General features: G+C 43.2%; 4 protein-coding genes across 5 annotated transcripts; 3 read left to right on the forward strand and 1 right to left on the reverse strand.

Annotated features, from left to right (window-relative positions):
• Window positions 1-1,937: 1,937 nt before the first annotated feature.
• On the forward strand, window positions 1,938-15,814 carry snrnp200 (small nuclear ribonucleoprotein 200 (U5)). Its single transcript, XM_087849024.1, has 44 exons — window positions 1,938-2,228; window positions 2,441-2,604; window positions 3,488-3,659; window positions 3,755-3,947; window positions 4,045-4,100; window positions 4,182-4,280; window positions 4,389-4,541; window positions 4,632-4,731; window positions 4,819-4,955; window positions 5,036-5,113; window positions 5,232-5,405; window positions 5,538-5,675; window positions 5,765-5,920; window positions 6,012-6,182; window positions 6,269-6,462; window positions 6,567-6,690; window positions 7,517-7,666; window positions 7,767-8,009; window positions 8,104-8,292; window positions 8,387-8,584; window positions 8,676-8,828; window positions 8,911-8,991; window positions 9,155-9,238; window positions 9,386-9,492; window positions 9,576-9,694; window positions 9,783-9,937; window positions 10,128-10,317; window positions 10,408-10,581; window positions 10,713-10,873; window positions 10,990-11,217; window positions 11,297-11,488; window positions 11,612-11,790; window positions 11,898-12,049; window positions 12,173-12,281; window positions 12,402-12,510; window positions 12,593-12,782; window positions 12,869-13,033; window positions 13,138-13,259; window positions 13,359-13,502; window positions 14,215-14,391; window positions 14,482-14,642; window positions 14,758-14,839; window positions 14,933-15,025; window positions 15,110-15,814. The coding sequence occupies exons 1-44, from the start codon at window positions 2,184-2,186 to the stop codon at window positions 15,257-15,259; spliced, it is 6,411 nt and encodes a 2,136-aa protein (XP_087705150.1). The 5' UTR covers window positions 1,938-2,183; the 3' UTR covers window positions 15,260-15,814.
• Window positions 15,799-18,537, reverse strand: ciao1 (cytosolic iron-sulfur assembly component 1). The gene is made up of 7 exons (XM_006805889.3): window positions 18,126-18,537; window positions 17,871-18,019; window positions 17,667-17,778; window positions 17,490-17,578; window positions 17,195-17,396; window positions 17,026-17,092; window positions 15,799-16,244 (listed from the first exon to the last, which is right to left on the reverse strand). The coding sequence occupies exons 1-7, from the start codon at window positions 18,262-18,264 to the stop codon at window positions 16,010-16,012; spliced, it is 993 nt and encodes a 330-aa protein (XP_006805952.1). The 5' UTR covers window positions 18,265-18,537; the 3' UTR covers window positions 15,799-16,009.
• Window positions 18,538-18,936: 399 nt separating this feature from the next.
• On the forward strand, window positions 18,937-21,549 carry tmem127 (transmembrane protein 127). The gene is made up of 3 exons (XM_006805890.3): window positions 18,937-19,680; window positions 19,779-19,943; window positions 20,037-21,549. Exons 1-3 carry the CDS (start codon window positions 19,443-19,445, stop codon window positions 20,345-20,347), a joined length of 714 nt encoding a protein of 237 aa, XP_006805953.1. The 5' UTR covers window positions 18,937-19,442; the 3' UTR covers window positions 20,348-21,549.
• A 1,130-nt stretch (window positions 21,550-22,679) lies between these two features.
• Window positions 22,680-27,253, forward strand: gatd3l (glutamine amidotransferase class 1 domain containing 3, like). Of its 2 annotated transcripts, XM_006805891.3 has the most exons (7): window positions 22,682-22,916; window positions 22,990-23,042; window positions 23,127-23,240; window positions 23,331-23,462; window positions 23,592-23,684; window positions 26,747-26,912; window positions 27,017-27,224. In XM_006805891.3, exons 1-7 carry the CDS (start codon window positions 22,800-22,802, stop codon window positions 27,149-27,151), a joined length of 810 nt encoding a protein of 269 aa, XP_006805954.1. In that variant the 5' UTR covers window positions 22,682-22,799; the 3' UTR covers window positions 27,152-27,224. The 2 variants fall into 2 exon arrangements, with proteins under 2 accessions (XP_087705151.1, XP_006805954.1); XM_087849025.1 differs by having other exon boundaries at window positions 22,680-22,916; window positions 26,747-27,253.
• Window positions 27,254-27,546: the final 293 nt, after the last annotated feature.

Genomic DNA, 27,546 nt, shown 5'->3' on the forward strand with positions numbered 1-27,546 from the left:
AGAAACATTTTAGTGAAAGCAAAGACTGATATGAATCAATCACATTTTTTAATAATTTCTTTTTCCCTATTTTGTGCCAGTGATACAAAGAAGTTTTCATTTAATAAAACTGCCTGGTCTATTTAAAAGTCTGTCGGTTCCTTGTCACGCTGTCACTGAACACTTAGCCACTGCCAAACTGATGTGACCAAACAAATAAACATCAGCCAGTGCCACAGGAAAGTGTCTCATGTGCAGATTGGTCTACAGCTACGTTTGGCTGGTATAGTGATTCCACAGATAAGTTTATGCAGAGATTCAGCATGTACAGTAGTATGGTATTTATCAATGGGCTATTCAATTCAATTCAATTCAATTTTATTTATATAGCGCCAAATCACAACAAATGTCGCCTCAAGGCGCTTCATAGATATCACATTAAGTAGTACTATACTGTGCAAGTGGTGGTACAGATGTCTACTATGGTAAATCAGCATACTGTATCTGATACACAATAGCAGTAATAATAATAATAATTACTAGTAGTTTTAGTAGTGATAGTGAGAAGGACATTATTTTTAGTAGTATTAACACTACATGACTCTTATGAAATGATTCCAATTTTACAGGATGTAAGCATGATAGACAATATAATGAAGTTAGCACAAAAAGTGTGTTTGTCTCTTTGTTGTTACAATGTGTCTTAGCAATAAGTCTTATATCAATAGAAGGCCTGTTTATTTCTCCTTAAAAGGTGTCACATTTGCAAGGAAAATGTATTTGTGGGTTGAGGATCAGAGTTGAGCATGTGTGTTGCACCCATGAAAAACTTGCCAAATCTTCTCCGCCAGTGCCAAACAATGTACTCTGTTGTGGGATGGTGTCTCATCCTTCAACCAGCAATTGTTAGGCATTTGTGGTTGTGTTGGTCATTTTGGCATGAAGAGAGCACCCAAAGCTGATCCCACAAGTGTTCAATGGGGCTGATCTCAGGACTGCAGGCAGGCCATTCCATCCTCTCCACTCCCAAATTCTCGAGGCAATCTCTGATAATGGCAAGGGTAGTCATCTTGGAGTTTGATCCCAGACTGTGGAGATACACTGGTTAAGTAATCTCATCTTAATATCTCTATGATGATTGCCTTTATGATGATAGGTCTGTTACGCTATTGTGCAGAAATGAGCATAGCAGTCTCTTTAAATCTATGAAGTGGCACTGGCAGAATCTGGACTCATCGCTGAACTGAACATTCCTGCACGTGTCGCTGACATCAGCGCAAACAGGCCTAACGGTGAAGGGCAGTCATGGGATCCTCCTGGCAGCACTATGAGACCAGAGATTGCCTGTCTTCTGATTTTCTGGGTAAAGTGCTGTCGGCCATATTGTCCTGCAAACCATGACGGCAAATCTAAAGAATAGCGCCAACAGTTCCTAAGTGCTACAACAAAATTGTCTTGTGCCGTCATCTTCTTTAGATGCCCACTTCTGTGCCTGTCTCTGACATCCTCCATTATATGGAACTTGGCCTTCAATTTGGAGATGGTACAAGGACTCGTTCCAGATAATGCTACAACTAGGACACCAGCTTAAAGTTGCCCTATGGCACAGGCCCTATCCAGATCAGTCAAATGTGCCATGCTTGGAGCAGACACCAACTGACTGCTGTAACAGGGTCCATGCTCACAGGTGCTGCTAATCAGCGTCTGACTGTCAACACCTGATTCTGGGGTACCAGATGCTAAAGCTAAAAAAGCTTAAAAGAACGAAAGAAAGAAAGAAAGAAAGAAAGAAAGAAAGAAAAGGAAAGGAAAAAAAGCTGTTAGCAGAGGAGATTTGGCAAGTTTACATAAGTTTATATACCTATGAATACACCTAACAATAGGACATTGAAACGAAATAAACCCAGCCTGCAGGGGGCGCTGCTCCTTTGCCTCACTGATCCTGCTCTGACCTTTGACAGCGGAAGAGGAAGAGCGCGGCTTGTTGTGCGCTCGTGTTAGCGGTGCTATTGTAACGTATGGGAAACGCATTTTGTTGTATGAAACTCGGACTTTTCAAAAACTGGCTAATGCTACAAGTTTAATCAGTGCACTCATGTTCACAGCGTATCTTTAAGCAGGCAGAGTGAGGTCGACTCTGTGGATAATAACAGTCAGTTAGCCGTTTCACAAAGTGCGCTAAAACCTGAGGGAAAACCAGCACCATGGCGGATGTTACTGCTCGAAGCTTGCAGTACGAGTACAAAGCGGTGAGTGTATTTAGAGTGAGACAAAAAAAAAAAATCAGAGGCAGTGGTCGATATTCTGTAAAGTTATCAGGAAAGGTGTTTGGATTGTACTGTTTTTAATTGATATTTCTCCTTGTTTAGCTAGCCGTAGTGCTAACTAGCACTTACTTTAGCCTGTTGCAGCGCAGGCTGATGTGTCTCATCATCACACTGTTTTTATGCCGAACTCTTAGAACTCTAACTTGGTGCTTCAAGCCGATCGCTCTCTGATCGACCGCACCCGGAGAGATGAGCCCACCGGTGAGGTGCTGTCCTTGGTCGGGAAGCTGGAGGGGACCAAGATGGGTGACAAGGCCCAGAGGACCAAACCTCAGAGGCTGGAGGAGAGACGAGAAAAGTCAGTGCAGACAGCTACATATATTGTTCATGTGAAGTTAAAGCAATACATAATTTATATACACTACCGGCCACTTTGAAGTTCCTTTTCCCATTGTCATTAATGCAAATGTACAATAGCTAATTACATGCCAGCAACTCAGTGCATTTAAGCATTAAGGTATGGTCAACCTGCATATCAGAATGAAGAAGAAAGGTGGGGTGACTTTGAACATGTCTGAGTATGCAGAAAAGCATCTCTGAATGCACAACATATATGGATGGTATTATTTGGGATAAACAACATGAAAGCAAGACTGCTGGTGGTCTAATAGTGTAATGAATCTTTTTGTTTAAGCATCCCATTATAATTGCAGTGCATGTACCTTAATCTGACAACTGTTTATAGCAGGATAACGCACTATGTCACAAAGCTCAAATAGTCTTAAACTGGTTTCTTAAACATGTCAGTCCAATAGAGCACCTCTGGGATGTGGAGGAACAGGAGATTTGCATTATGGATGATGTGTAGTTGTCAAATCTGCAGCTACTGTGCGATGCTGTCATGTCAGTGTGGCCCCAACTCTCTGAGAAATATTGGCTTTAACTTGTTGAATCTATAGTTTGAAGGCAAAACCGGTTGATTTAAAACAAAACAAAACAATCCGGTATTAAAAATCACTTCATTAGTTCCACGTGATAACTTAATTTTGAAAAACTGAAAATAAAAGCATGGGGAAGAATAGCTGTCAAGTTTGATGTGTCTTCAAGGCCATTCTCAAGAAAAAAGTAACATATGTGACATGCCTTGGAAGATGTTTGCCACTCAAATGGCCAAACATGGCTCTGCTGTTAACATAGGATCTTTTTTTTTTGTTAATCTTTTTTTTATTATTTTTATCCAGGAGAAGAAAAAGAGATGAAGACAGACACGACATTAACAAAATGAAGGGCTTTACCCTTCTATCTGAAGGCATTGATGAGATGGTGGGCATTGTGTACAAACCAAAAACCAAAGAGACCAGAGAAACATATGAAGTGTTACTGAGCTTCATCCATGCTGCTTTGGGAGATCAGGTCAGCGAACACCACAACTGCTTTCTTGAAATATTCTGCTTCTGTTTCTGTTACATTTTGTGTGTTTTACTCATTATCTCATTACATTTTTACAGCCGCGTGATATTCTCTGTGGAGCAGCTGATGAAGTTCTGGCTGTGCTCAAGAATGACAAAATGAGGGACAAAGAGAGGCGACGGGAAGTAGAGCAGCTTCTCGGACCTGCTGATGACACGCGCTACCACGTCTTAGTCAATCTGGGCAAAAAGATCACAGACTACGGGGGGGACAAAGACTTGCAGAATATGGGTAAGCACATTCAAAGTAACCGTGGAATGAAAACTGTACAAGATACATCAGTTTTTCCCTAAAAATATTCATTATGTGCGGTATTATCTATCCACAGATGACAACATTGACGAGACGTATGGTGTCAATGTTCAGTTTGAATCTGATGAGGAGGTGAGGCTTGCAGCTCTTAAGATTTACAGCTGAGCACATTGATGAGTTTGTGTCACTGACTTTTCCTGTCTTAACATACAGGAAGTTGATGAAGACCAGTATGGCGAGGTACGAGATGAACACTCAGATGAAGACAGTGAAGGAGTGGAGGCAGCTGTGGATTCCACTCTCTCAGCTAATGTAAGTTTCCATTTATGGCATTACTGTATTAAGCCCATATTTGTATTTAGTCTTTGTGAGATATTGCAACTATGCTGCACAGTAACTAATAAATTACCTTTCACTTAGCTCGGTGGTGCGGGTGACGTGATGACAGTGAAGAAGAAAGATTTACATCCTCGAGACATCGACGCTTTTTGGCTCCAGCGTCAGCTCAGCCGGTTCTACGATGACGCCATAGTCTCACAAAAAAAGGCAGATGAGGTCTTAGAAATCCTCAAGGTAGGTTTGTGACGTTCCCTGTGTTTTTGTTTGTTTAGAGCAGGTAAGTTTGTATTTGTCAACATCATTCTCTCGTCTCTTATTTTACAGACCGCCAGCGACGACAGAGAATGTGAAAACCAGCTGGTGTTGCTGCTCGGCTTCAACACCTTTGATTTCATTAAAATCCTGCGTCAGCATCGTCGCATGAGTAAGTCTGCTTTGTTGAGTGAAACTGTTACAGAGCTAATGTCTTTGAAAATGTACTGATTTCTTTCTCTCCCCCCTTGACACACAGTCCAGTACTGTACCATGTTGGCAAGTGCTCAGAGTGAGGCGGAAAAGGAGCGCATCATAGGAAAGATGGAGTCTGATCAGGAGCTGTCAAAGATTCTCTACCAGCTGCAAGAGACGGAGAAGGAGGATATTATTCGAGTAAGGAGGCTTGATTGTGAGATTATGTGAACTCTTTGTGAGTCTCAGTTTGTCACATTATTTATTTTTGTGTCCTTTAGGAAGAGCGGTCTCGCAGGGAGAGAGTGAGGAAGTCCCGTGTTGATGACTTGGAAGCAATGGACATAGACCATGGAGAGGTATATAACACTTTCAATATATTAAGTACAAATCATCCTGTCAGGAACATTACTTGTTGTCAGTTTTCTTTTAGACATTTCTAAACTGCATAGGAAATTTGTCCTTTCTGTCCTACAGTCAGTGGCCCCTCGACAGCTGCTAGACCTTGACGACTTGACTTTCAGTCAGGGGAGCCACTTCATGGCCAACAAGCGTTGCCAGCTGCCAGATGGCTCTTTTCGTAAACAGCGCAAGGGCTATGAAGAAGTCCACGTACCTGCCCTCAAACCTAAACCCTTTGCTGACGATGAGGTTTGTCAGTTATGTTTCTTCATGGAAGCATTTTAATTGTCCAACTGAGCAGCAGCTAAGGAAAAATAATAGTAATAAGTAGCATATAACTGTGTTCGGGTCCTACAGTCAGCACTGTTTTTGTGTCATCAGGTACTTGTTCCCATTGAGAAGTTGCCCAAGTATGCCCAGGCTGGATTTGAAGGCTTTAAAACCCTGAATCGCATTCAGAGCAAGCTGTTCAAGACCACCATGGAGACAGATGAGAACCTGCTAGTCTGTGCTCCAACGGTGAGCACGCTTTGTTAAAGCCAAAAGTGTGTCAGTACTTTGCCCCAGCTGGATTTTGTCTTAGGAGTTTGTGTTTGTTGTGCACACAGGGAGCTGGTAAGACCAATGTCGCCCTGATGGCAATGTTGAGAGAAATTGGAAAGCACATCAACATTGATGGAACAATTAATGTGGACGACTTCAAAATCATCTACATAGCCCCCATGCGCTCTCTAGTACAGGAGATGGTGGGAAGTTTTAGTAAGGTGAGCCTCGTCTGTCCTGCGTGGCTTTCTTTGCATACTTGACCATCATCAGGGAGCACAAATCTGAAAACCTTTTCCCTCCTTTTCCCAGCGTTTGGCAAGTTATGGCATCATAGTGTCCGAGCTGACGGGAGACCACCAGCTCTGTAAAGAGGAGATTAACGCCACTCAGATCATTGTCTGCACTCCAGAGAAATGGGACATCATCACTCGTAAAGGTGGTGAACGTACCTACACCCAGCTAGTGCGCCTCATTATCATAGTAAGTGAACAGTTTTGTCACTAAAAAGAGCAAATGTGCCAGTTGACTTGACTTTTAATGATGAACAATTTAATGTGGGTGTTCAGGATGAAATCCATCTGCTGCACGATGACCGTGGACCTGTGCTGGAATCTCTGGTGGCGAGGACCATCCGCAATGTGGAGCTGACCCAGGAGGATGTGCGTCTGCTGGGCCTCAGCGCCACACTGCCAAACTATGAAGACGTGGCTACCTGCCTGCGTGTCGATCCTGCCAAAGGGCTCTTCTACTTTGACAACAGGTGTGCTGCTTAAGCAAAAAAAAAAAGTTTTTATGATGATTTCTATGAACAGCTGTTTGTTTGCTTTTCCTTATTGCTTATTACTGTACCGCTTTTCTCTGTAGTTTCCGTCCCGTGCCCCTGGAGCAGACTTATGTTGGTATCACAGAGAAGAAGGCCATCAAGCGTTTCCAGATCATGAATGAGATTGTCTATGAAAAGATAATGGAGCATGCTGGAAAGAACCAGGTGAGTCCTGTTTGACTTGTTCTTCCAAAGTGATATAATTCGGTGACCTGAATTAGCCAAGCGTTATCTGAGATGTGTCTGCTAAAATATGTTTTACTGCCAACTGAGCTTTGTAAATGCTACTGTCCTCATTTTAATTAGACACCTCTTTATTTTTTTTCCTATTCATTTATTTATTTATTTATTGCTGGATGAGCACAAAATGAGATTTTTGAAACCGGGGACTCCTAACACTGTCTTCTCAGTCACAGTCTGCACTTCGCCTCTATCGTATAATCCTCTTCTGCAAGAAAACCACAACTCCTGTTTTTGTTTTTTATCATTTTTGCCCTCCAGTGAAAAACAAGACATTTGATATAAATATTTGACATTGTGCTGCTTTCATTGTTGTTACTATGTGGCTTATGTTAGAAATTGATCCCACACTCATGTTTCCATATCCATGCATTTTACATCTGCCCTAAAAAGCGACAGTTCACTCACTGTTAATATCAAGATAAAGGAAAGAGGTGAAGCCCAACAAAATATCAAGAGGAAGTAAATGTCCAGATTTCCATAGATAAACCTGCAGGTTACTACTCTCTGTAACTCTCCTCTCTGGTTCCCAGAGGTGGAGGGTCGAGGTCCCTCTAAACCTGGGCCTCCTTTCAGCCCTGTGTCCACACAGACCTTTCCAGTGTATACGTGCTCTTGTGTGTTTACACACAGGGAACTCACAGGGCTGCGGTTTTGAATGTAACTTCTTACTTCAGTGTTGTTTCTCTAAAAAAAAATCTACAGCACTGCGTTACCAAATCTGAAAGCCTTACTTTTTTCCTCCCATCAGGTTCTAGTGTTTGTCCATTCCAGGAAGGAGACAGGGAAAACTGCCAGGGCCATAAGGGACATGTGCCTGGAGAAGGACACTCTGGGTCTTTTCCTCCGAGAGGGTTCTGCATCTACTGAAGTGTTGAGAACTGAGGCGGAGCAGTGCAAGGTGAGCAAATGTCATTAACTGGAAACGTTTTTTTAAAGCTCTTGTGTGATAAATGCTTTTAATACCAGAACTGAGTGCTAAATTTAACCTTCTTATGCAGAACCTAGAGCTGAAGGATTTGCTCCCATACGGCTTTGCAATCCACCACGCTGGTATGACCAGAGTCGACCGTACGCTGGTGGAGGATTTGTTTGCCGATCGACACATCCAGGTTCTGGTGTCTACAGCTACTTTGGCTTGGGGTGTCAATCTGCCTGCACATACTGTCATCATCAAAGGGACCCAAGTGTACAGCCCAGAGAAAGGCAGATGGACTGAACTGGGTGCCCTGGACATTTTGCAGGTCAGCCCATCCTTTCTTGTTATCAAACATAGTAACGGCTGCTTTAGTTTGCAGCTTCACTAACTCTATTTATCGAAAATGTGTTTGATTCCAGATGCTTGGTCGAGCTGGCCGTCCTCAGTATGACACCAAAGGAGAGGGAATCCTGATCACGTCTCACGGAGAGCTGCAGTATTATCTGTCTCTGCTGAACCAGCAGCTGCCCATTGAGAGTCAGATGGTGGGCAAGCTGGCTGACATGCTCAATGCAGAGATAGTACTGGGAAATGTGCAGAATGTAAAGGTGAGTGTCCTGAAATGTACATGTAGCTATTTAAGACAGAAGGATCTAATTTTCCTCATTGCTTTAAGTTTCAATTTCTCAAATTTGTTATTAGGATGCTGTGAACTGGCTTGGCTACACGTATCTCTATGTGCGCATGCTTCGCAACCCCACCCTGTATGGTGTTTCTCACGACGACCGGAGTACAGACCCCCTGCTGGAGAGGCGCAGGATGGACTTGGTGCACACAGCAGCCAACATCCTGGACAAGAACAGCCTCATCAAATATGACAAGAGGACCGGCAGCTTCCAGGTATGCACATCTCAGCTGAGTGTTGGTCGTTTTATTCTTGGGAGTAGATATACTGATTAGAAGCTTCACTTTTTTGTCTCTTCACCCAAAGGTTACAGACCTGGGCCGCATTGCCAGTCACTTCTACATCACCCACGACTCAATCCAAACCTACAACCAGCTGCTGAAACCCACGCTCAGCGAGATCGAACTCTTCCGAGTGTTCTCACTGTCCTCAGAGTTTAGGAACATCACAGTGAGAGAGGTATGCTGATCCCCACACAGCAACGATGGTTTGAATATTATATCTAAAATGAAGAAAAGTAACATACAGCTTTATCTTGTAGGAAGAAAAACTGGAGCTTCAAAAGTTACTGGAAAGAGTTCCTATCCCTGTGAAGGAAAGCATTGAGGAGCCCAGTGCGAAGGTAAAGACAACCAGTGATGGTGTTTATGAAACGCAAAATATGATCTGCTTGGTTTCCAGAAAATGCACACCGTGCTTTTATAAAGAGAAACATTACTTAACATTTGGAGTGGTTTGCAAATTGCAGTAAATAATACTTCCTGTGCTTTGTGTTCTCATTTCAGATCAACGTGCTGCTCCAGGCATACATCTCTCAGCTGAAGCTCGAAGGCTTTGCTCTCATGGCTGACATGGTGTATGTTACACAGGTACAGAAACAGCGTACTTCCGTTATTGATTTACTTTTCCATGTTTCCCTATATGCTTATTTAAAAAATTTATTTCATTTTAGCTTGAAGGAAAAGTCCCAGGCTTGATATAATTCATAGAAATTTCCTTGTATATTCTTCCTGCAGAGTGCTGGGCGATTGATGCGGGCCATATTTGAGATTGTGCTAAGCAGAGGCTGGGCTCAGCTCACAGACAAGACCTTGAATCTCTGCAAGATGATCGATAAGAGAATGTAAGCTCTTTCTTCACTCCTAGATTACCACTGCCTTTGCTTGGTCAAAGCTACAGGCATCTGATACTCTGTCCTCTGTGCAGGTGGCAGTCCATGTCTCCTCTGCGTCAGTTCAAGAAGCTGCCAGAGGAAGTGATCAAGAAGATTGAGAAGAAAAACTTCCCATTTGAGCGACTCTACGACCTGAACCACAACGAGATTGGTGAGTTTCCTTCCTCTGTGTTATGGTTTCTGAATTTTTTCCTCAGCCTAGAGAGTAATTAAAAACCTCCTGGATGTTTGGTTTCTAGGTGAACTGATCCGAATGCCAAAGATGGGGAAGACTATTCACAAATATGTCCACCAGTTCCCCAAGCTGGACTTGGCCGTTCATGTGCAGCCCATCACTCGCTCCACACTCAAAGTGGAGCTTACAGTCACACCTGACTTCCAGTGGGATGACAAGGTCAGGACTTAGATCTATAATGGGATGCTAATCAGACAGTTTTTCCAATACTGTTGTACTCGGGGGGGCAAAATCAGGGTATTGGTCCCAGTATGTTGACTGCACCCTTAATCCCTGAAAAAAAATAATCAGCCCAGAGAACACACTGAACTCTTTTTTCTATACTCCTGACTTTCGTTTTCCTGTTTAGATTCACGGGTCGTCTGAGGCTTTCTGGATCCTTGTTGAGGACGTGGACAGTGAGGTCATCCTCCACCATGAGTATTTCCTCCTCAAAGCCAAGTACGCCCAGGACGAGCATCTTGTGACTTTCTTTGTCCCGGTGTTCGAGCCTCTTCCACCGCAGTACTTTATCCGTGTGGTCTCAGACCGCTGGCTGTGTAAGTGCTTTGATTAAAAAGTGTCATAGCTTCACATCACAGTCATGTCAGCATTTTAATTCATGTTTGTTTCTTTTGTTTTTCCCCAAGCCTGCGAGACTCAACTCCCAGTGTCTTTCCGTCACCTTATCCTACCGGAGAAGTACCCCCCACCCACTGAGCTGCTGGACCTGCAGCCTCTTCCTGTCACTGCCCTCAGGAACTCTGCCTTTGAGGCGCTCTACCAGAACAAGTTTCCCTTCTTCAACCCCATTCAGACACAAGGTAGAGACTACATGCTGTTCTCCTTAATCCAATTCCATTGTCATTTAAAAGTTGCTTCCCCGTTAGGAACAGTGGTCTGTTTTCAAAAAATTTTCTTCACTCATTTTTTTTTTTTACTTTTTCTCCCGCAGTTTTCAATGCTGTGTACAACAGTGATGATAACGTGTTTGTGGGAGCTCCCACCGGCAGTGGAAAGACCATCTGTGCAGAGTTTGCCATTCTGAGAATGCTGCTGCACAATGCAGAAGGTCGCTGTGTCTACATCACCCCAATGGAAGCACTGGCTGAACAGGTCTGAATTAAATGAGATTTAGAAGTGCACCTATAAAAACTGGCAAACTGTTTTTCTTCCAGCGTGATTCTGTTAGATCTAAAACTGACATGAGTGTGGTTATCCTTGTGTCTCAGGTGTTTATTGACTGGCACCAGAAGTTCCAGGACATCCTGGACAAGAAGGTTGTGTTGCTGACAGGAGAGACTAGTACTGATCTGAAGCTCCTGGGAAAAGGTGACATTATTATCAGTACCCCTGATAAATGGGACATCCTGTCTCGCCGTTGGAAGCAGAGGAAGAACGTCCAGAACGTCAGCCTTTTCATTGTGGATGAGACGCACCTTATCGGAGGCGAAAATGGAGTAAGAACAGAGTACTACTTGCTGCTGCGCTTGTGTGTGTGTGTGTGTTGTGTTAATGGATTTTGTTTCTTGTCATCAGCCTGTGTTGGAGGTCATCTGCTCCAGGATGAGATACATCTCTTCCCAGATTGAGCGTCCCATCCGTATCGTGGCCCTCAGCTCATCTTTGTCTAACGCCAAAGATGTGGCCCACTGGCTGGGCTGCAGCACCACAGCCACATTCAACTTCCATCCCAATGTCAGACCCGTGCCTCTGGAGCTGCACATCCAGGTCTGTAAACAGCATGTTAGTCAACAAAAAGAGAAATGTGTTTCTTAAATTGATCAGTGCTCACAGTCAAGAAAGTACCTGTCAGGTTTCTGATTGGCTGTCAATCTTTTACTGTTTTTCTAGGGTTTCAATGTGAGTCATACTCAGACTCGCCTGCTGTCCATGGCGAAGCCGGTCTATCACGCCATTATGAAGCACTCTCCCTCGAAGCCAGCCGTGGTTTTCGTCCCATCCCGCAGGCAGACTCGCCTCACAGCGATTGACATTCTCACTTTCTGTGCTGCTGATGTGGTTCCTCAGAGGTCAGTCAGCACGTCGAGATTTTCACCTTAGACAGACAAATTCATGGAAATGATGCCAGCATCACATCTTCACACTGTGGTCAAAGAGTAAATGTCTGTCTCTGCAGGTTCCTGCATTGTGCTGAGAAAGACTTGGCTCCATTCCTGGAGAAAATAAATGATTCTACTCTGAAAGAGACTCTTGCCAACGGCGTGGGATACTTGCACGAGGGCCTCTCTGCAACTGAACGCAGAATAGTGGAGCAGCTCTTCAACTCAGGTATGACTCACTTCTGCTGCACTTTGTGCTGGACAGGTAGGTGGTTTTTAGAAAAGGGGAAAAACCAAAATTGAGACTAATTTTTTTTTTTTTTTTTTTCCTTCTCTTCTTCTGCTTTGACAGGTGCTGTTCAGGTCGTCGTGTCCTCTCGTTCACTGTGCTGGGGCATCAACATCTCAGCACACCTTGTCATCGTCATGGACACCCAGTACTACAATGGCAAAATTCACGCGTAAGGCATCCTCTGTTTATACTGGCTTTTTTTTTGTTTTGTTTTGTTATATGAAACATATTTAATGAAGGTTAGTATGTACTCTGCTGGTGATATTGACTTTTTGCTTTCTTCTATCAGATATGTGGATTATCCCATATATGATGTCCTCCAGATGGTGGGCAAGGCAAACAGACCAATGCTGGATGATGAGGGGCGCTGTGTAATCATGTGTCAAGGCTCTAAGAAGGTAGACAGACCTCAGTCACTTCTGACTTTGAAACAATGACTGTACAACAGTAAGAACAAACCACTTTGTTTTCTCTTGATAGGATTTCTTCAAGAAGTTCCTGTATGAGCCGCTGCCGGTGGAGTCTCACTTGGATCATTGTCTCCACGACCATTTCAATGCTGAGATCGTCACCAAGACAATAGAGAACAAGCAGGATGCTGTCGACTACCTGACATGGACATTCCTTTACCGCCGTATGACCCAGAACCCCAACTACTACAACCTGCAAGGTGAGTCCTGTCCTTCAAAGGGAATAACCGACTTATACTTCGGATGTTGGGACCATGTTAAGCTGTGGCTTCTGTCCTCCTGACAGGCATGTCACATCGCCACCTGTCTGACCACCTGTCTGAGCTGGTGGAGAACACATTACACGACCTGGAGCAGTCCAAGTGCATCAGCATCGAGGATGAGCTGGATGTAGCACCACTCAATTTGGGCATGATTGCTGCCTACTATTACATCAACTACACCACCATTGGTTTGTGCTTGCACTTCCTGGATTTTTCATATTTGTGTCATCATTCCTTCACGTATGTGTTCAACTCAAGCCTAACTGTGGTGCTTTGCTCTTGTGTCGTACAGAGCTCTTCAGCATGTCACTGAACGCCAAGACAAAGATCCGCGGATTAATTGAGATCATCTCCAATGCTGCCGAGTATAAGAACATTCCCATCAGACATCACGAGGACGCGCTTCTCCGACAGGTAAAGAAAGTGATGAGACTCAAAGAGAGCAGCATTAACACATCTGCAAGAAGACACCAAGATGAAATAACCCACTTTTATGTGCTCTTTGCATTTCAGCTTGCACAGAAAGTGCCCCACAAGCTGAACAACCCGAAGTTCAATGACCCCCACGTGAAGACTAACCTGCTGCTGCAAGCCCATCTCTCCAGGATGCAGCTGAGCGCTGAGCTCCAGTCAGACACCGAGGAGATCCTCAGCAAGGTCCAGTTTTTTCTCTGTAAAGCCTAACAGTTATGTTTCTGGATTTCATCCATCTATATGTTTTTGAACAAGCTATTACTTGCACAAAAAGCACACATATAAACAAAATGTGTCTTAAAAAGAATGAACAAAATCGCCAGACCAGTTACACACATCCAAAAGACAACAAACAAACAATGAAATAAGCAAGCCTCCATATTTGATACATAGGAAAGAAATTGATGCCAGGTTTCAAAAAACAGTTAGACTGATGTTTCAGTAAAACAGTTGTAAAAAGTACATGATGTCCTAAATCCACTGTACATGTGATGGAGGTGAGGAGTCCTCTTACTGTAGGATGAGCCTTCTTATCACATGAACAAAAGACAGCTTGTACCCTGTTCAGATTCACATTTCAAGGGCTTACACCAAAACATTGCTGTAATAGATTTTAGAAAGCATTTAAAAATTAGACAGGTAAATTTGTTAATTTTGGATTTGACTGAAATATATGACAAATGCCCAAAAAGACTTTAGAATGACCCCATAGGGAGTGGGTTAGATTATGAGATCACTGTAAATCAGTGATTCCCAAAGTGAGTGAAATTCAGTTTTAATTCAATTCAATTTTACTTACATAAACGCCAAATCACAACAGCAGTCGCCTCAAGATGCTTTATATTGGAAGGTACACTTAAAGAATATGTGTGTGTGTGTGTTGTCTTTTTTGTAGGCTGTCCGACTGATTCAGGCGTGCGTCGATGTGCTGTCCAGCAACGGCTGGCTGAGTCCTGCACTGGCTGCTATGGAGCTGGCTCAGATGGTCACTCAAGCCATGTGGTCCAAGGACTCGTACCTCAAACAGCTGCCATTCTTCACCTCAGAGCACATCAAGCGCTGCACAGAAAAGGTAAAATGATCCTAAGAAAGTCTGACTCTCACTTTAGTGTGGATGAATCTCATGCTGATTGAACGTGCTTACGTTTCCTTTGCTCATAAGGGAGTGGAGAGCATCTTTGACATAATGGAAATGGAGGATGAAGACAGAAGCGCGTTGCTGCAGCTCTCGGATGCCCAGATGGCCGACGTGGCTCGCTTCTGTAACCGCTACCCCAACATCGAGCTGTCGTACGAAGTGGCAGAGAAGGACAGTGTCAAGAGGTACGTGTACAGTCTGTCAGCAGCACTTTTCGCTGCGTTTCCTGGAAATGAAAAATTGCATTACAAAATTGCACAGATGGGTGGGAAATTGATCTCTTTCCATATTTATTCACAGTGGCAGTCCAGTTCTGGTTCAGGTTCAGCTGGAGAGAGAGGAGGAGGTAACAGGTCCAGTCATTGCACCGCTCTTTCCCCAGGTTAGTACTTTTCAAACATCTCCATGACGTATATATTTCTTTAATTTTCACCTTAATGACCAACTCTTGTGGAAATACTTGTCATTGTTATAGAAACGTGAGGAGGGCTGGTGGGTGGTGATTGGAGACCCCAAGTCTAACAGCCTGATCTCTATCAAGAGGCTGACTCTTCAGCAGAAAGCAAAGGTCAGTGAGTCATCTTGTAATAGCCAGAAATTATGTTTTAACCACCAGAGGCGGCCTCACTTAGTTTATGTCCCTCCACCGCAGGTCAAGCTGGACTTTGTTGCCCCGGCGATGGGCATCCACAACTACACCTTGTACTTCATGAGTGACGCATATATGGGCTGTGACCAGGAGTACAAGTTCAGCATAGATGTAAAGGAGGCTGACAGTGATGGAGACAGCGACTCGGACTAATCGGAGACTTGATTATTTTCTTCAGCGGTTCTGATAGATCTGGATCAGTAGTTTTCTTTTTTTGCTGTAGATATCCAACCTGATTGACATTTCTTTACTTTGACTCTGCCATTACCATCTCTGCTCTTGTGAAAATATTTTTTGTTTTCAGTTGCTTCTTAGTTAAGTCCTCTAAATGATGCCAGTCCAAGAATATAGTGTACAGGATCTGTTTGTCCACATGTAGTACAGATACATGGCTACCCAAGCCCCAGTCTGTTTTCAGTATAAGAAGTTTAACACTTTGTACTTTTGTGTCAGTTTTAGGATCTGACAAAAATTTAATTGGCTATTGTGGATTAAAGAAACACTTATGAAGCAGGTGTGCTTTATAAATCCTGGGGATGGTGCATCCTTAAACCAGGTAGGGTGTTTAAAAACAACTGTCCGGTTATATTTTGGATTGAAATCATTTTATTATGAAATTTAATCCTTGGACTGGTTGAAGTGTTTTACTATGATGTGCTGTCTGAAATGCTTTTGCAATAAAAAGGAGAAGAAACATTTTTCACTTTATTTTATAGTCAAACATGTTATTTCTATTAATTCTCAGTGGCGCTGCTACTCAAAGCACATGAAGCAGTATTCTCAGCATGGACACAGATGAGCGCTCATGTCAAGCAGAATCCTGATGAGCTATAAAATAATGATCTGTGGTGAATGGCGCAGAAAGTTCCCAATTTAACGCGTAACTATGCACTCCAGCGATGTTCATTCCTCTTCTTGGAACTTCCAAATGGCGATTTCTCCGTCATCGCTGCACGAAGCCAGGAATCCCGCCTCCTTTGGGTTCCAGGACACACAGTTAACATCTTGGTTGTGAGCTCTGGCCACCTGAGCAGCCAGTGAGTATACCGGCTCGTCGGGATTGGCCGTCTCATCCTCCTTGAAAACTCGCACTGCGTCATCACCAGAGGCAGTTGCTAAAGCGCCAGTCAGCCGACACCTGCAGAAAGATTTGGGTTCACTGTGACGTCTAACAATGATAAATTCATGCACATGGAGACCACATCTTTGGGATTTCTGGTGGTCAATTAACCTCCACTTTATGTTTGCGCACAATTTCTGGACACAGAGCAACACATATTCCTCAAATGTAACCATACTGCATTGTTATGGAGAAATTACAAGTTGTGGAACAATTACCCCGTTGCTATCGCAAGTCGATCTTAAATGTGACGACCAGACTAAAGGTCAGTAAATTCAAGAACACATTCAGCTAAATTCTGTTTTCTTACACCCACCAATTCAAGTGCATAATCCTAACTACAGTTTTTGCCTCAAAGACTGCCATTAATCTGTAGCTACTGTACACAGATAGCAAAAGTTGGATCCATCCCAGTCTTTTTCTTATCTGGGTATGCTGCTGATTGTCAGGTGAGATGTGTGCTAATTTTTGTCTTATTGCAGCCATCTGCTGGTAGCCAGCGTTTGTGAAAGGTTATAAAACATGTATGATCCTTCATATCTTTAGTCTGAAGGTGAAAACACAAATTGCCTCCACACCACATGAATGCCCTGTCCTTTAGCATACTATATATCTAGTTTAGAAGTTTATGAGAATGCATCAATTCGTTGGAAGATGTAATTACACACTAATAAATGTATATTTATCAGCACAATGGGGATTTTTTTTTTCCATTAAATGACTTCAAACAATGACTGATTGCACCTTTAATGACTGACTGAAGCATTCCTACAAGAGTCTATTACAAAAATAGTCTTACCAGGAGACATCATACACCGCTCGTCCATGGTACCCAGACAGAGTGCAAACACACTTCCACGACAAATCTTAAACAGGAGACCAGAAAAAACATACGCATTACTGTCTATATTTTTATTACCACATTGATTTATAATAAAACTAATTAGTCCTAACCACTGCTGACTCACCCTGTCCACTTTCAGCTGGATACTCTCTCCAGATCTTCACAGTGCGGTCATCGCTGCACGAGGCCAGCCTCTGACCATCCGCATCAAAACACAAACTCCACACTGTGGACGTGTGTCCCTGTAAGGTGGCCCGGCACTCCCAGTCATCATCCTCTTCTTTGTAAAGGCAAATGTTGTTGTCGTAGCTGGCTGAGGCCAGGAGCTGTACAATCACAGGGTGAGTGCAGGGTCACGTGGTGTTACAACAGGAGATGGAAAAAAAACATTCATGTGGACAGATCCCAATGGGACCTACCTCCTGGGTCGGGTGCCAGACAACGTGCTTGACATCTTGCGTGTGAGAGTTGACAACTGTAACACATTCATACTCATCTTCTTCATCCACTGCAGAGCAGGAAGAGACAAGGTCAAGTTTAGAAACAGGCAATGGTGTAGATCAGTACGTGCAATTTAGGCGCTCTTTAACACAAACCTTCCCAAACCCAGACGCTCTTGTCTCGGCTACATGTGGCTAGAAGATTCCCTGAAGGGGCCCACGCCACGCACTTGACCTCGTTTTCGTGTCCTTCCAGCACAGTCAAACTCTAGGAGACAAAGCGTGGGTAACAATCTGCAGAGATGCAGCATTTCTAAGGCATGCCATTTAACACACTGAACAGGAGACCTGTCATCTGACCTCAAAGTCATCGTTCTTCTTTTTCCAGATGCAAGTGGTAGCATCAAAGCTGGCAGAGGCCAGATAATTCCCACATGGAGACCAAGCCACTTTCCTCACAGTGCGCTGGTGTCCATCCTGCAACACGTTCTTACATATCCAGGAGTCACCTGAAAAACGAGAGCCAGGTAGAGGGGTGAAGGATGTCAACTACTGTACTATAATGCTTTATTATGCGACTGAGGGTGTCTGTGGTTCAGTTCACGGAGAGCTCACCTTCTTTCCCCCATATCCGGATGGTCTTGTCGCCCCCACATGAGGCCAGAAGCGTCCCGTTGGGGCTCCAGCTGACGAACCAGCAGCGGGAGTCCGGGTGTGCGCTCAACCTCTGAACCAGGGACAGAGCCTCCTTCATGGTCGAACTGGGGAAATACTTCCGAGTCGTTGTCACTGACACTTAGCCGAGAAACGAGACAGGAAATGGCCCGAAACACCAAAAGCAGACAGAGAGCAGCAGCAGCACTACGGCCCTAAACCACAGTCAACACCCAGGGCACGGATACAAAAATGGCTGTATCTGCGCTAAACACAGTCTGTAACTACCACCAAACAACAAAGTGCAGAAGTTCACAACATCATCGGTGACCAAAATGCCGCCATCTTTGCTTATCTAAACTGCAACCCACAATGCAGCGCGAGGGATTGCAGTTTCGTGGTCTGTTTTTTTTTTTTTTTTTACCGTATGCAAATTTCACGTAAAAAACAATTACGTGAAATTTACGGTGTTTTATTTTATGTTGTATTTTATTGTATGTATTCTATTGATCTAAGGTTTTATCTTGTTTGTTCTTAACTAACTTGTAAAGCACTTTGGTCAGACTCGTTTCTTTTAATTGTGCTATAAATTTTTTTGTCATCTCTTTTTATGATTTCCTATGAAGCATTCACGCGAGCACGTTTATTTTGTTAATGTACAATGAGTGAGTTTAATAAAATAAAGACGAGAATTTTGTTATTGTATGATGACTTTCACTGCCATAGGAGGAGTCGCCAGTAGGTGGGAGTACTGACTTTCACAGCTATCGAGACCGCGAAGAAGAAGAATGGTATGAACAAGGAAGTCAAGTGTTTTCGAGGAAGCCAGCGGACGTTTCCTTTTGTTTTGTCTTTGTTTTTTGTGTACCAAATCGATAGTTAATTTATTATTGTTGTTAGCTATATTACTTTATAGACGTATTACTGTCGTGTCGGTCACTGTTAAAGTTATTATAACAAAGAAAAACTTGACGACATTTTACGTTTACGAGAAGTTAGCTTTTCAGGCTAACAACAGAGCTAGCAGGCCTGAACGCCATCTGTCCATTGTGTTGCCGTCAGTCAGACACCTGCACTGCTTTTGATTAAACAGCTAGTTTTATGGTCTGTTTTAATTTGTGAACAAAGGAGTCGGGCCGCTGTCATCAGTCCAGAATTAGCTTTACCGGTTGTCGGTTTTGTGGCTTACTTGCTCGTTACTAGCGCAGTGCTGTCAGGTACACTGACAATAAAGGGAAAGCAACACTATACAACCGAGGACGAGGAAATCGGATTAGGATGTATGCCCCGCCGGGTTCTACTGTCCCTGGAGGCCGAAGGAGGAGAGGGGGCACCTCGTTGCCAAAGCAGCCGGAGCGGAGCCTTGTGTCGGCTCTTCCCGGAGCTCTGTCCATTACAGCGCTTTGTACAGCTCTGGCTGAGCCGGCTTGGCTCCGCGTCCACGGAGGAACCTGTCCGAGACAAGAGCTGGGGGTGTCAGATGTCCTGGGATACATTGACCCCAAGCTTCTGGATGGTGAGGCCCACACACAAGCTCCGTTAAAAACCCACAGTAGCAATTAATCCCAGATCTCACGTGTAATGCTCTGTGACGTGTCCGTCTGTTTCCATCAGATTACTGCGTGAACCCGCAGACCATCTTGCTGCTGAGAGTAATCGCTGCCTTTTGTTTCCTGGGAATCCTCTGCAGTCTGACTGCTTTTCTCTTGGATGTGTTTGGTCCCAAGCACCCTGCCCTGAAAATAACCCGCAGATATGCATTTGCACATATTCTCACAGGTAATAATCTTTTTTTCCCTCATGCTGTCTAGAAAAAGACAGACAATGTGTAAATTCAATGGTCTGTAATCGTCTCTTTCTGTCTCCCACCAGTGCTGCAGTGTGCCACAGTCATAGGTTTTTGCTACTGGGCCTCGGAGCTGATCTTGTCCCTACAGCAGCAGCACAAAAAGTACCACGGCTCTCTCATATACGTCACTTTTGCTATCAGCTTCTACCTGGTGGCGGGCGCAGGCGGAGCATCCATCCTCGCCACAGCTGCAAATCTCCTTCGTCACTACCCCACTGAGGAGGAAGAGCAGGCTTTAGAGCTGCTCTCGGAGATGGAGGACAGCAGTGAAACATTTCCTGCCGATTATGACATTGCCAATCAATTTCAACCGCCACCCGCATACACACCCTAATGCCACCAGACTCGCCTTGCTAACACCTTTCTCTCTCAGCACAGCTACTTAGCTTGATGGGCAAAGCCCCTCTCTTTATCAAATGGATATCTTTGCAAAAATACTCAGTGAACACAGCGTGTCAGTGCGCAGGTTCCTTGAATGACGGTGCTTGGGTGCATGAAAGCTTTCTTTAGTGGTGACAGAAATTTAGAAGCTAATTCTTACTTTCACCACTGGAGTTGTTGGTGAATTGCATGTAAATGGCTTTTAGGGATTTGGTTCTTACATGTAAAGAAAACTAAACTTGCTGGAAGTGCTCAACACGGCTCATGACAATTAATTGATGGAACATCCAGAGCTGGATTGTTTTTGTAGGATTTAGTTGAATGAGCACTGTCGGCGGTTGTTTTGCTTTTGATCGGACGTGAGTGGAGCTTTGTTTGCGTTATGGTTTTAGTTTGACGTGCTTGCCATTTGTGTGAATTTTATTTTACCGACACCTTACAGATGCAGAAATACACTGACGAGATTCTTTGAACATCTTTATTTTATATAAGATATCAAATTGGACCTCATTTATTGTCTGTGCTGTCTTTTTGTAGTTTTTGCTTTGTTATTCTTTTCACTAGTTAAGTCTTCATTGTTCCCTTCTGTACTTGACATAAGAAAACTGTCAGAAATTGTGAGCCAGGTCTTTGGTGTTTTAAAACGAATCATGGTGTGTGTGTGTGTGTGTGTGTGTGTGTGTGTGTCTCCGCGCACACGTGTAAGAGAGAGTGTGTGTGTGTAGCAATTGAGAGAAAGTGAGAAACATGTTTGTATTATTTCACAGTAAGGTTGACATTTAGTTTAAAAAACACCTCACAGCATCAGAAGTTGTTCATTATATTTCTCGTGTTTGCTTTTGAAAAAAGATTTATTTGCACTTTGTGATTCCCACATGTGACCGTTTCAGTATGCATTTCCAGTGCATGAGTTCATTTGTGTGAAGACTTTAAACTTTGAGTCACAATCTTAACAAGAACATCTCCCACAGGCAGAGGCTTGGACTTGTGACTGATGTTGTGATTCTTGTTGGTTGTGTATTGTTCTGTTGATTCCATAATTTTCTGCATTTGTCCCTCAAACTGTCACTATAACCCCCCTCCCTTCCTCAATTTGTAAATAATGATCATTTATACATTTAAAAAAGAAGTGATCATAATAAAGGAAACCTCATACTTTTGCCTCTCGCTCGTCATCTGTGAATTAACATCGATTTATTGTGATTTCAGCAAATGCAGCCTGAAGGATCTGCATTGCTCTAACAGCGTTGTAACTTTAACGTTTACGTCTGCCTGGGGTATTTCTGGTCTCGTAGTCTAGAGACTGTAGACACAACATGGCATTAAAGAGAGTAAGAGTCTTAAGGTCTAATGGACTTTAGAGGGCGTATGGTACACCTTTTACTGTGAAGAGTTCAGAAGTATGAAGCAGTTTAAAAGATTGATCCATCCGTTTTCTTAACCACTTATCCATTTGAGGGTCGCAGTGAGACTGGAGCCTAGAAGAGAGAGGCAGGGTGCGTCCAAGACAAGTCGCAAGTCTGTTGCAGGGCTAACACAAAAAGAAGGAAAGCCAATCACATTCACACAAATGAGTGATTCTGAATCACCATTCACCCTACCAAGAACAGAGAAACCCCATAGAAAAGCCCCATCCGACCGGGGGACTTGAACCCAGGATCTTTTTGGTGCAAAAAAATACCTGTCTTACTGGCAAAGACTGCAAGGCTTTTCCTGGAAGCATAATGTGATCATTAAACAGTCTTTAAATAATGAGCTAGTGTAGAATAACGTATATCATGAGGTTAAATTACAGACTGTCACGTTCTGCCACACTTCATAAATCAGATTACCTTAGATTACTTTGAACTAGCTAAACGCACAAGATTTAAACAATCCCTGTAATTGAATTGGGACAAAGGAGTAACTATAGAAAGCAGGAAAAAGGGCTCACTCGGGCATCACTTCGATTGTTGCCTTATATAAAAGACACTGACTGTTCTGCCAAAGTATAGGTTAGCTACTCTAACATTTTTAGCGTCTGTTCTTCTGCAAGTTCGCTCGTCTGCATCTGTCACCAAGAGTTAAACTATTAAAAGGTCAAGCTGCTGTTTGGGTTGAAGCACTACATGTTTACATTGCTCTTCAAAGCTGAAGTGTCACTCTGTGGCCAAATGGGTATTAATAGGAAAGAGCGTTGATGAGGAGGAGAGTAAGTCAGTCAAGGCAAACAAGAGACGGCTCTTCTCAGAAGACAGAGCTTACGTGGCAACGTCACTTAGCCCCACTCTACAGGTATATATACGGACAACCTCGTTGACATCAACACCACGACCATTAAAAGTCTCTACGTGGCTCGGTGGTAAAACTGTGAAGTCTTTTTTATTTCTATTTTTCTTCTACAACAGTGAGATTGAAGCTAAATCATGCTGGCAACCAGGGCTTTGCTGTCAAAACAAACGCTGGCTGTTCTTTCTCGCCAGCCTGCGTGCTTTGTGCACCAGGGTGACTACGGCAACTGGGGAAATACTAACGTTGCAGTGGTAAGTGATGCAGATCAGTCTGGGAGAAAGGAGCAGATCCACGGGTGTGATTTGGTGAGTCCATGTGTTTCAGGTTTTCTCAGGATGTGGATGGTGGGACGGTACTGATGTCCATGAAGGGGTTTAGTGAGTATCACTCCTGCTGAGGTCAGGAAATGCACATGACTGAATTAACACAGGCAGATGGTAATGCACCCCTCTCGTCTTCAGCACCATGTACCACCTGAGCCGTAACGGCGCCCGCTTCCAGATGTTTGCTCCAAATCAACAGCAGATGCATGTGATTGACCACATGAGAAAGCAACCTGCCTCTGGAGAGAACCGGTGGGCCTCGAAGATGGGCGCAGTGGGCGTTTTGACTTTGTCTATGGTTATGTGGGTGCACTTTGTGATGAATTCTGTCCATCCCCGCAGGAACATGATGATGGAGGCAGCCCGCTTCAGTCACGGACAGGGAATGACACAAATGCAGGACCTGTCCAAGCTGGATGTCAACAGCTTCGACGCCGTCATCTTTCCAGGAGGCCATGGAATCATCAAGAATCTGTGAGGAGTGCTGACATGTGAAGAAATCACTCTGAGACCGGCTGGTGTAAAACAGAGTTAGGATTAGATACAACACAAGTTTGTATTACATTAAAAATGAACCACTAATTATTAGTTTTTACTCTTCAGATCCTCTTTTATGAAGGACGGCAAAGACTGCAAGCTGCACGGCGACGTGGAAAGGGTGCTTAAGGATTTCCATCGTTCACGCAAGCCTATCGGGTGCGTATGATCTGAGCAATATTCACTCCTGCAGTACTGATGGAGAATTTGATAAATCATGAGGCCACTTTAAAGACCGCCAGTGAGTTCTGGCACGCTTTAAATCAGATTATGTTAGATTACTTTAAACTATTTAAAGATTTAAACAATCCCTGTAATGGAATTGGGACCATGGAGAGGCTGTAAAAAGGAAAACAGTCGGGCAGTGAATGCTGATGCTGACTGAGAGACTTCATATTTACAGTGTTGCAGATTCTGTTAGTAGTTACTAATATAATCTTATTAGGTAAAAATGATCACATCGCATCCTTAAAATTTGTTAATCATTTCATTTCCTGCGAGTAAAGCTTTGCACATGGAAATCTGACTTCTGCTGTGGAACAGTGAAACTACAGAGAATAGTCAGTGTGTTAAAATAACAAACCCAGTCGAGAAGAAAAGCTGCATATAATTAAATAAGTGATTGAGAAGATTTACAAAGCGTCAGCTAAAAGTTTCCTTATTGGCTCTCACTGATCAGAGCAGACAGCAGGGCAAGCAGAGTCCTAAGCTGACATCGAGGAACATGAGGGCAGACAGACCACACAAATCCTACAGTTCAAAGCAGACAGGACAGTCTTGGTACTGACACTCCGGTGTTGTTCAAAAATAGTTTTGTTTTTTTTAAAAAAAGGAAAAAGAAAGAAAAAAATCAGGATCACAATAATCTATGAAAATCTCCAGGTTCATGTAACCCCTCTTACTTTAGTGCTTTTTTTCAGTTAATACAATGCTAATTTTTTAAATTAGCATTGTATTAACTTCATCCTGATCCGGATTCAAACTGTATGAGACGACCAAATCCCGATTGCGCCTGTTCTAAATGGGACTACACACATTATGACAGTGCAGGGTGCTGGCTGTGGCTTCTGGGTATTCTGAACTCACGTTTTAAATCATAAGATCATAATGATCCTCATTTATGGAGAGAACAGATTTTTAAAGCTGGCTTTCCTACATGAATGTGTAGAGGTGCAGTTTTGACTGCTGCACCTCAGATGATTGTGTCATTGCAGGCAGTCCTGATGTATGACAGGGCTGATTTTCTGGTTAGAGAAACCTTTTTTCCCACTTTACTGCAGTAAAACGTCTATACATAGCCTAATGTTTACCTCATCTACATGATCTCTCCAACTGTTGGTTTATTTGATCAATTTTAAACTTTTATTACATTTTCTTCACAAAACCCCCCCCAAATTCACTCTTCTGTTGGGATTAGGATAATCCAGATTTTTTTTTTCTTTTTTGGATCAATAACCCAATCGCACTAAAAAGTTTTGAACGAGGCTAGATTACGTAATGTAATCTGATTACAGAATGCCTTTTTGTCTTTTGAAAACATCCGTTCAGACTGCTTCTGACCGGTTTGGCCTTGGTGACTGCGTTGGCACAAGGGCACTGATGAGGTGATGAGCAGTGGCTGCGCAGACAGGGAACAGGGTGCAGAAGGCCTGGTCAAAGGCCACAGGAGATGCGGGATTACAGGAATTAAAGAGAGGAGTTGGAGGCTGAGTAGGGTTAAAAAGTACTCTTGACCGCAACCCAAAGAGGACTAATCCTTTCCTACTGCCATTAATGCGAACAGAGGAGTCGGAGCCATTACAGATTATTTAAAGACTAAAACAGCCATCATTTGTAGCCATTCTACCATCAAGAGCAAAGGCCTTCAAATGTTTTGCAAGCTGTGTAATTTGGGAGTGAGTATCACTGTCAAAGTGATGACATGTTTCTATTGCAGACGGGAGCCCCGCTGCCTCCATATAACACCCCCTCCATTGTTCTGTTTTGTCAGAGCTGTAATTGAGTCTTTAAATCTGAAAACGATCTGCCAACAAAACAAGCAAACCTATATTTAGAATCACGCCACCTTTCTTAAACCGAGAATTTAGTGCCTGGGGGGCATAATGAGTACTCCGCAATGCGCATCTCCCTCCATGGCACAAACCCTCCAGCTGCAGCTTCATGCAGAAAAAAACCCCTTAGCTTTTCAGTGCCACGATGTCTGACAGGCAGATCAAAAGGTGCAAAGAGGGGCGAGGAAATGTTCAGTGTCTGTGAAGAACGCGGCTCGCAGGCAGCACTCTTAAAACTCAAATACCTGCGCAGTGCATTAGAAACTGCTCTCATTTCTCCTGAGAAGTAACTGAACAGTGCTTCATGCATGTCTGTATTTAGCTTTGTTAACAGTATTTAAAAATGTGGGTAGAATAGAGAATGACGTATCCTGTCTGTTAGAGGTGGGTGGCTCAATCAAAGTATCGATAGTATTGATACCAATGCTGGTATTGGTATCAGATTGAGTCTGGTAATAGGAACGATACTTTATTTCTGCCCTCTAAGTTCAGTATGTAGCCCAATGAATTGGACTGATGCATTATTAATGAAAACATATATTAAATTAAAAAAGAAGTTTATAAAAAATCTACACAAAATAAAAAATGTTTGGTTGTCATGGTTATTTTATTTATAGCCTTTAGCACATTTAAACAACTGAAGCTGTGTTTCAGAGACAGGCACATTTACATCCCAGCTCTGAAACAAACCCAGTTTCAAAATACATGAGTTTTTTTGTCTTAACTAATAATTGTAGAAAGTAAAAATGACTGTGACTGTGTTTAGAATTTGCAAACTGATGATGTTTTATCTCATAAATCATGACACACTGCTCTCCCAAACATAAGCTGTCTTTATAAGTTATCAGTATCAGTACTGCTGTCTGCAATGCTGGCCTTGTATTTTCCTTCCTACCTCCAGGTGATGCAGATTAAGTGATGGCAAACGTCCACTGAGCTTCTATTCCCTTTTTCCAAATTAAAACTTTGTTTTTGGGGGGCTTTAATTTGCTGTTAAATTATCATATTAATCCTAATCTAGCCACCAGTTTTGTGGTGTCACACCAAATCAGTGCTGCTCTGGGAGAGACTTTCTTTTCTCAGGACTCAGTCTCTCCTGTCTGGCTTACACCGGTAAGTCTCCCACCCTGGCCGACCTCAGACAACTGTCCTCTCCTGCTCCTGTTTCAGACTCGCCAGCATGGCTCCTGTGCTGGCCTGCCGTGTGCTGCCGAGCATTGAGGTAACCATGGGTTACGAGCGAGACGACAACACCCGCTGGGGAAACTGGCCAAACACAAACATGGTGCAGGCTGTGAAGGGCATGGGTGCTCGCCACAACGTCCGTGAGCCATATATATCCTTTCCAAGTTTTCTGTTCAGTATTAATATCAGTGAAAAATATTCTCTTTGTCATTATCCTGAAATAACCTCTGATTTGACCTTAACCCTTTCCTTTACGAAGCCTATGTGGATGAGAAGAACAAAGTGGTTAGCACTCCATCCTTCATGTGGGAGACTGACTATCACTATCACTATATATTTGATGGTATTGGAAATATGGTCAAGCATGTCATGCGCATGTCAACCAAGTGAGGTGACATCTGGAGAAGAAATAGTGCTACTGCAAAATATACACCTGTGTACTGTGATGAATTCTTACCTGAAACAATAAAAATAGTTTAGTAAAACAACAAATGTGTGTTGTGTAATCTTGTTTGGTCAATATGAGAGCTAAGGATGGGGTTAAAGACAGCCACTGAGAAATCCACTGCGCTTCCTCAAAATAACAAGTCAGAGTTTTAATAGCAAGTGTCCTCTTTTGGTACATTTGTGCTCTTAACTGCTGATTTGGGTGCATGAGAAAGCACCATCACAGCTACTTCCACCAACTTAACAGATAAACATCGCAAGGAGAAAATATTTAATGGTTTTGATCCCAAAAAGTGTAGATAGGATCTACACCTCGAGTGTAGGCAAAGTCTAATATT

Source organism: Neolamprologus brichardi, chromosome 12, assembly GCF_056152115.1.
Source record: "Neolamprologus brichardi isolate AB-2024 chromosome 12, ASM5615211v1, whole genome shotgun sequence".
NCBI classification, from domain to species: Eukaryota; Metazoa; Chordata; class Actinopteri; order Cichliformes; family Cichlidae; genus Neolamprologus; species Neolamprologus brichardi.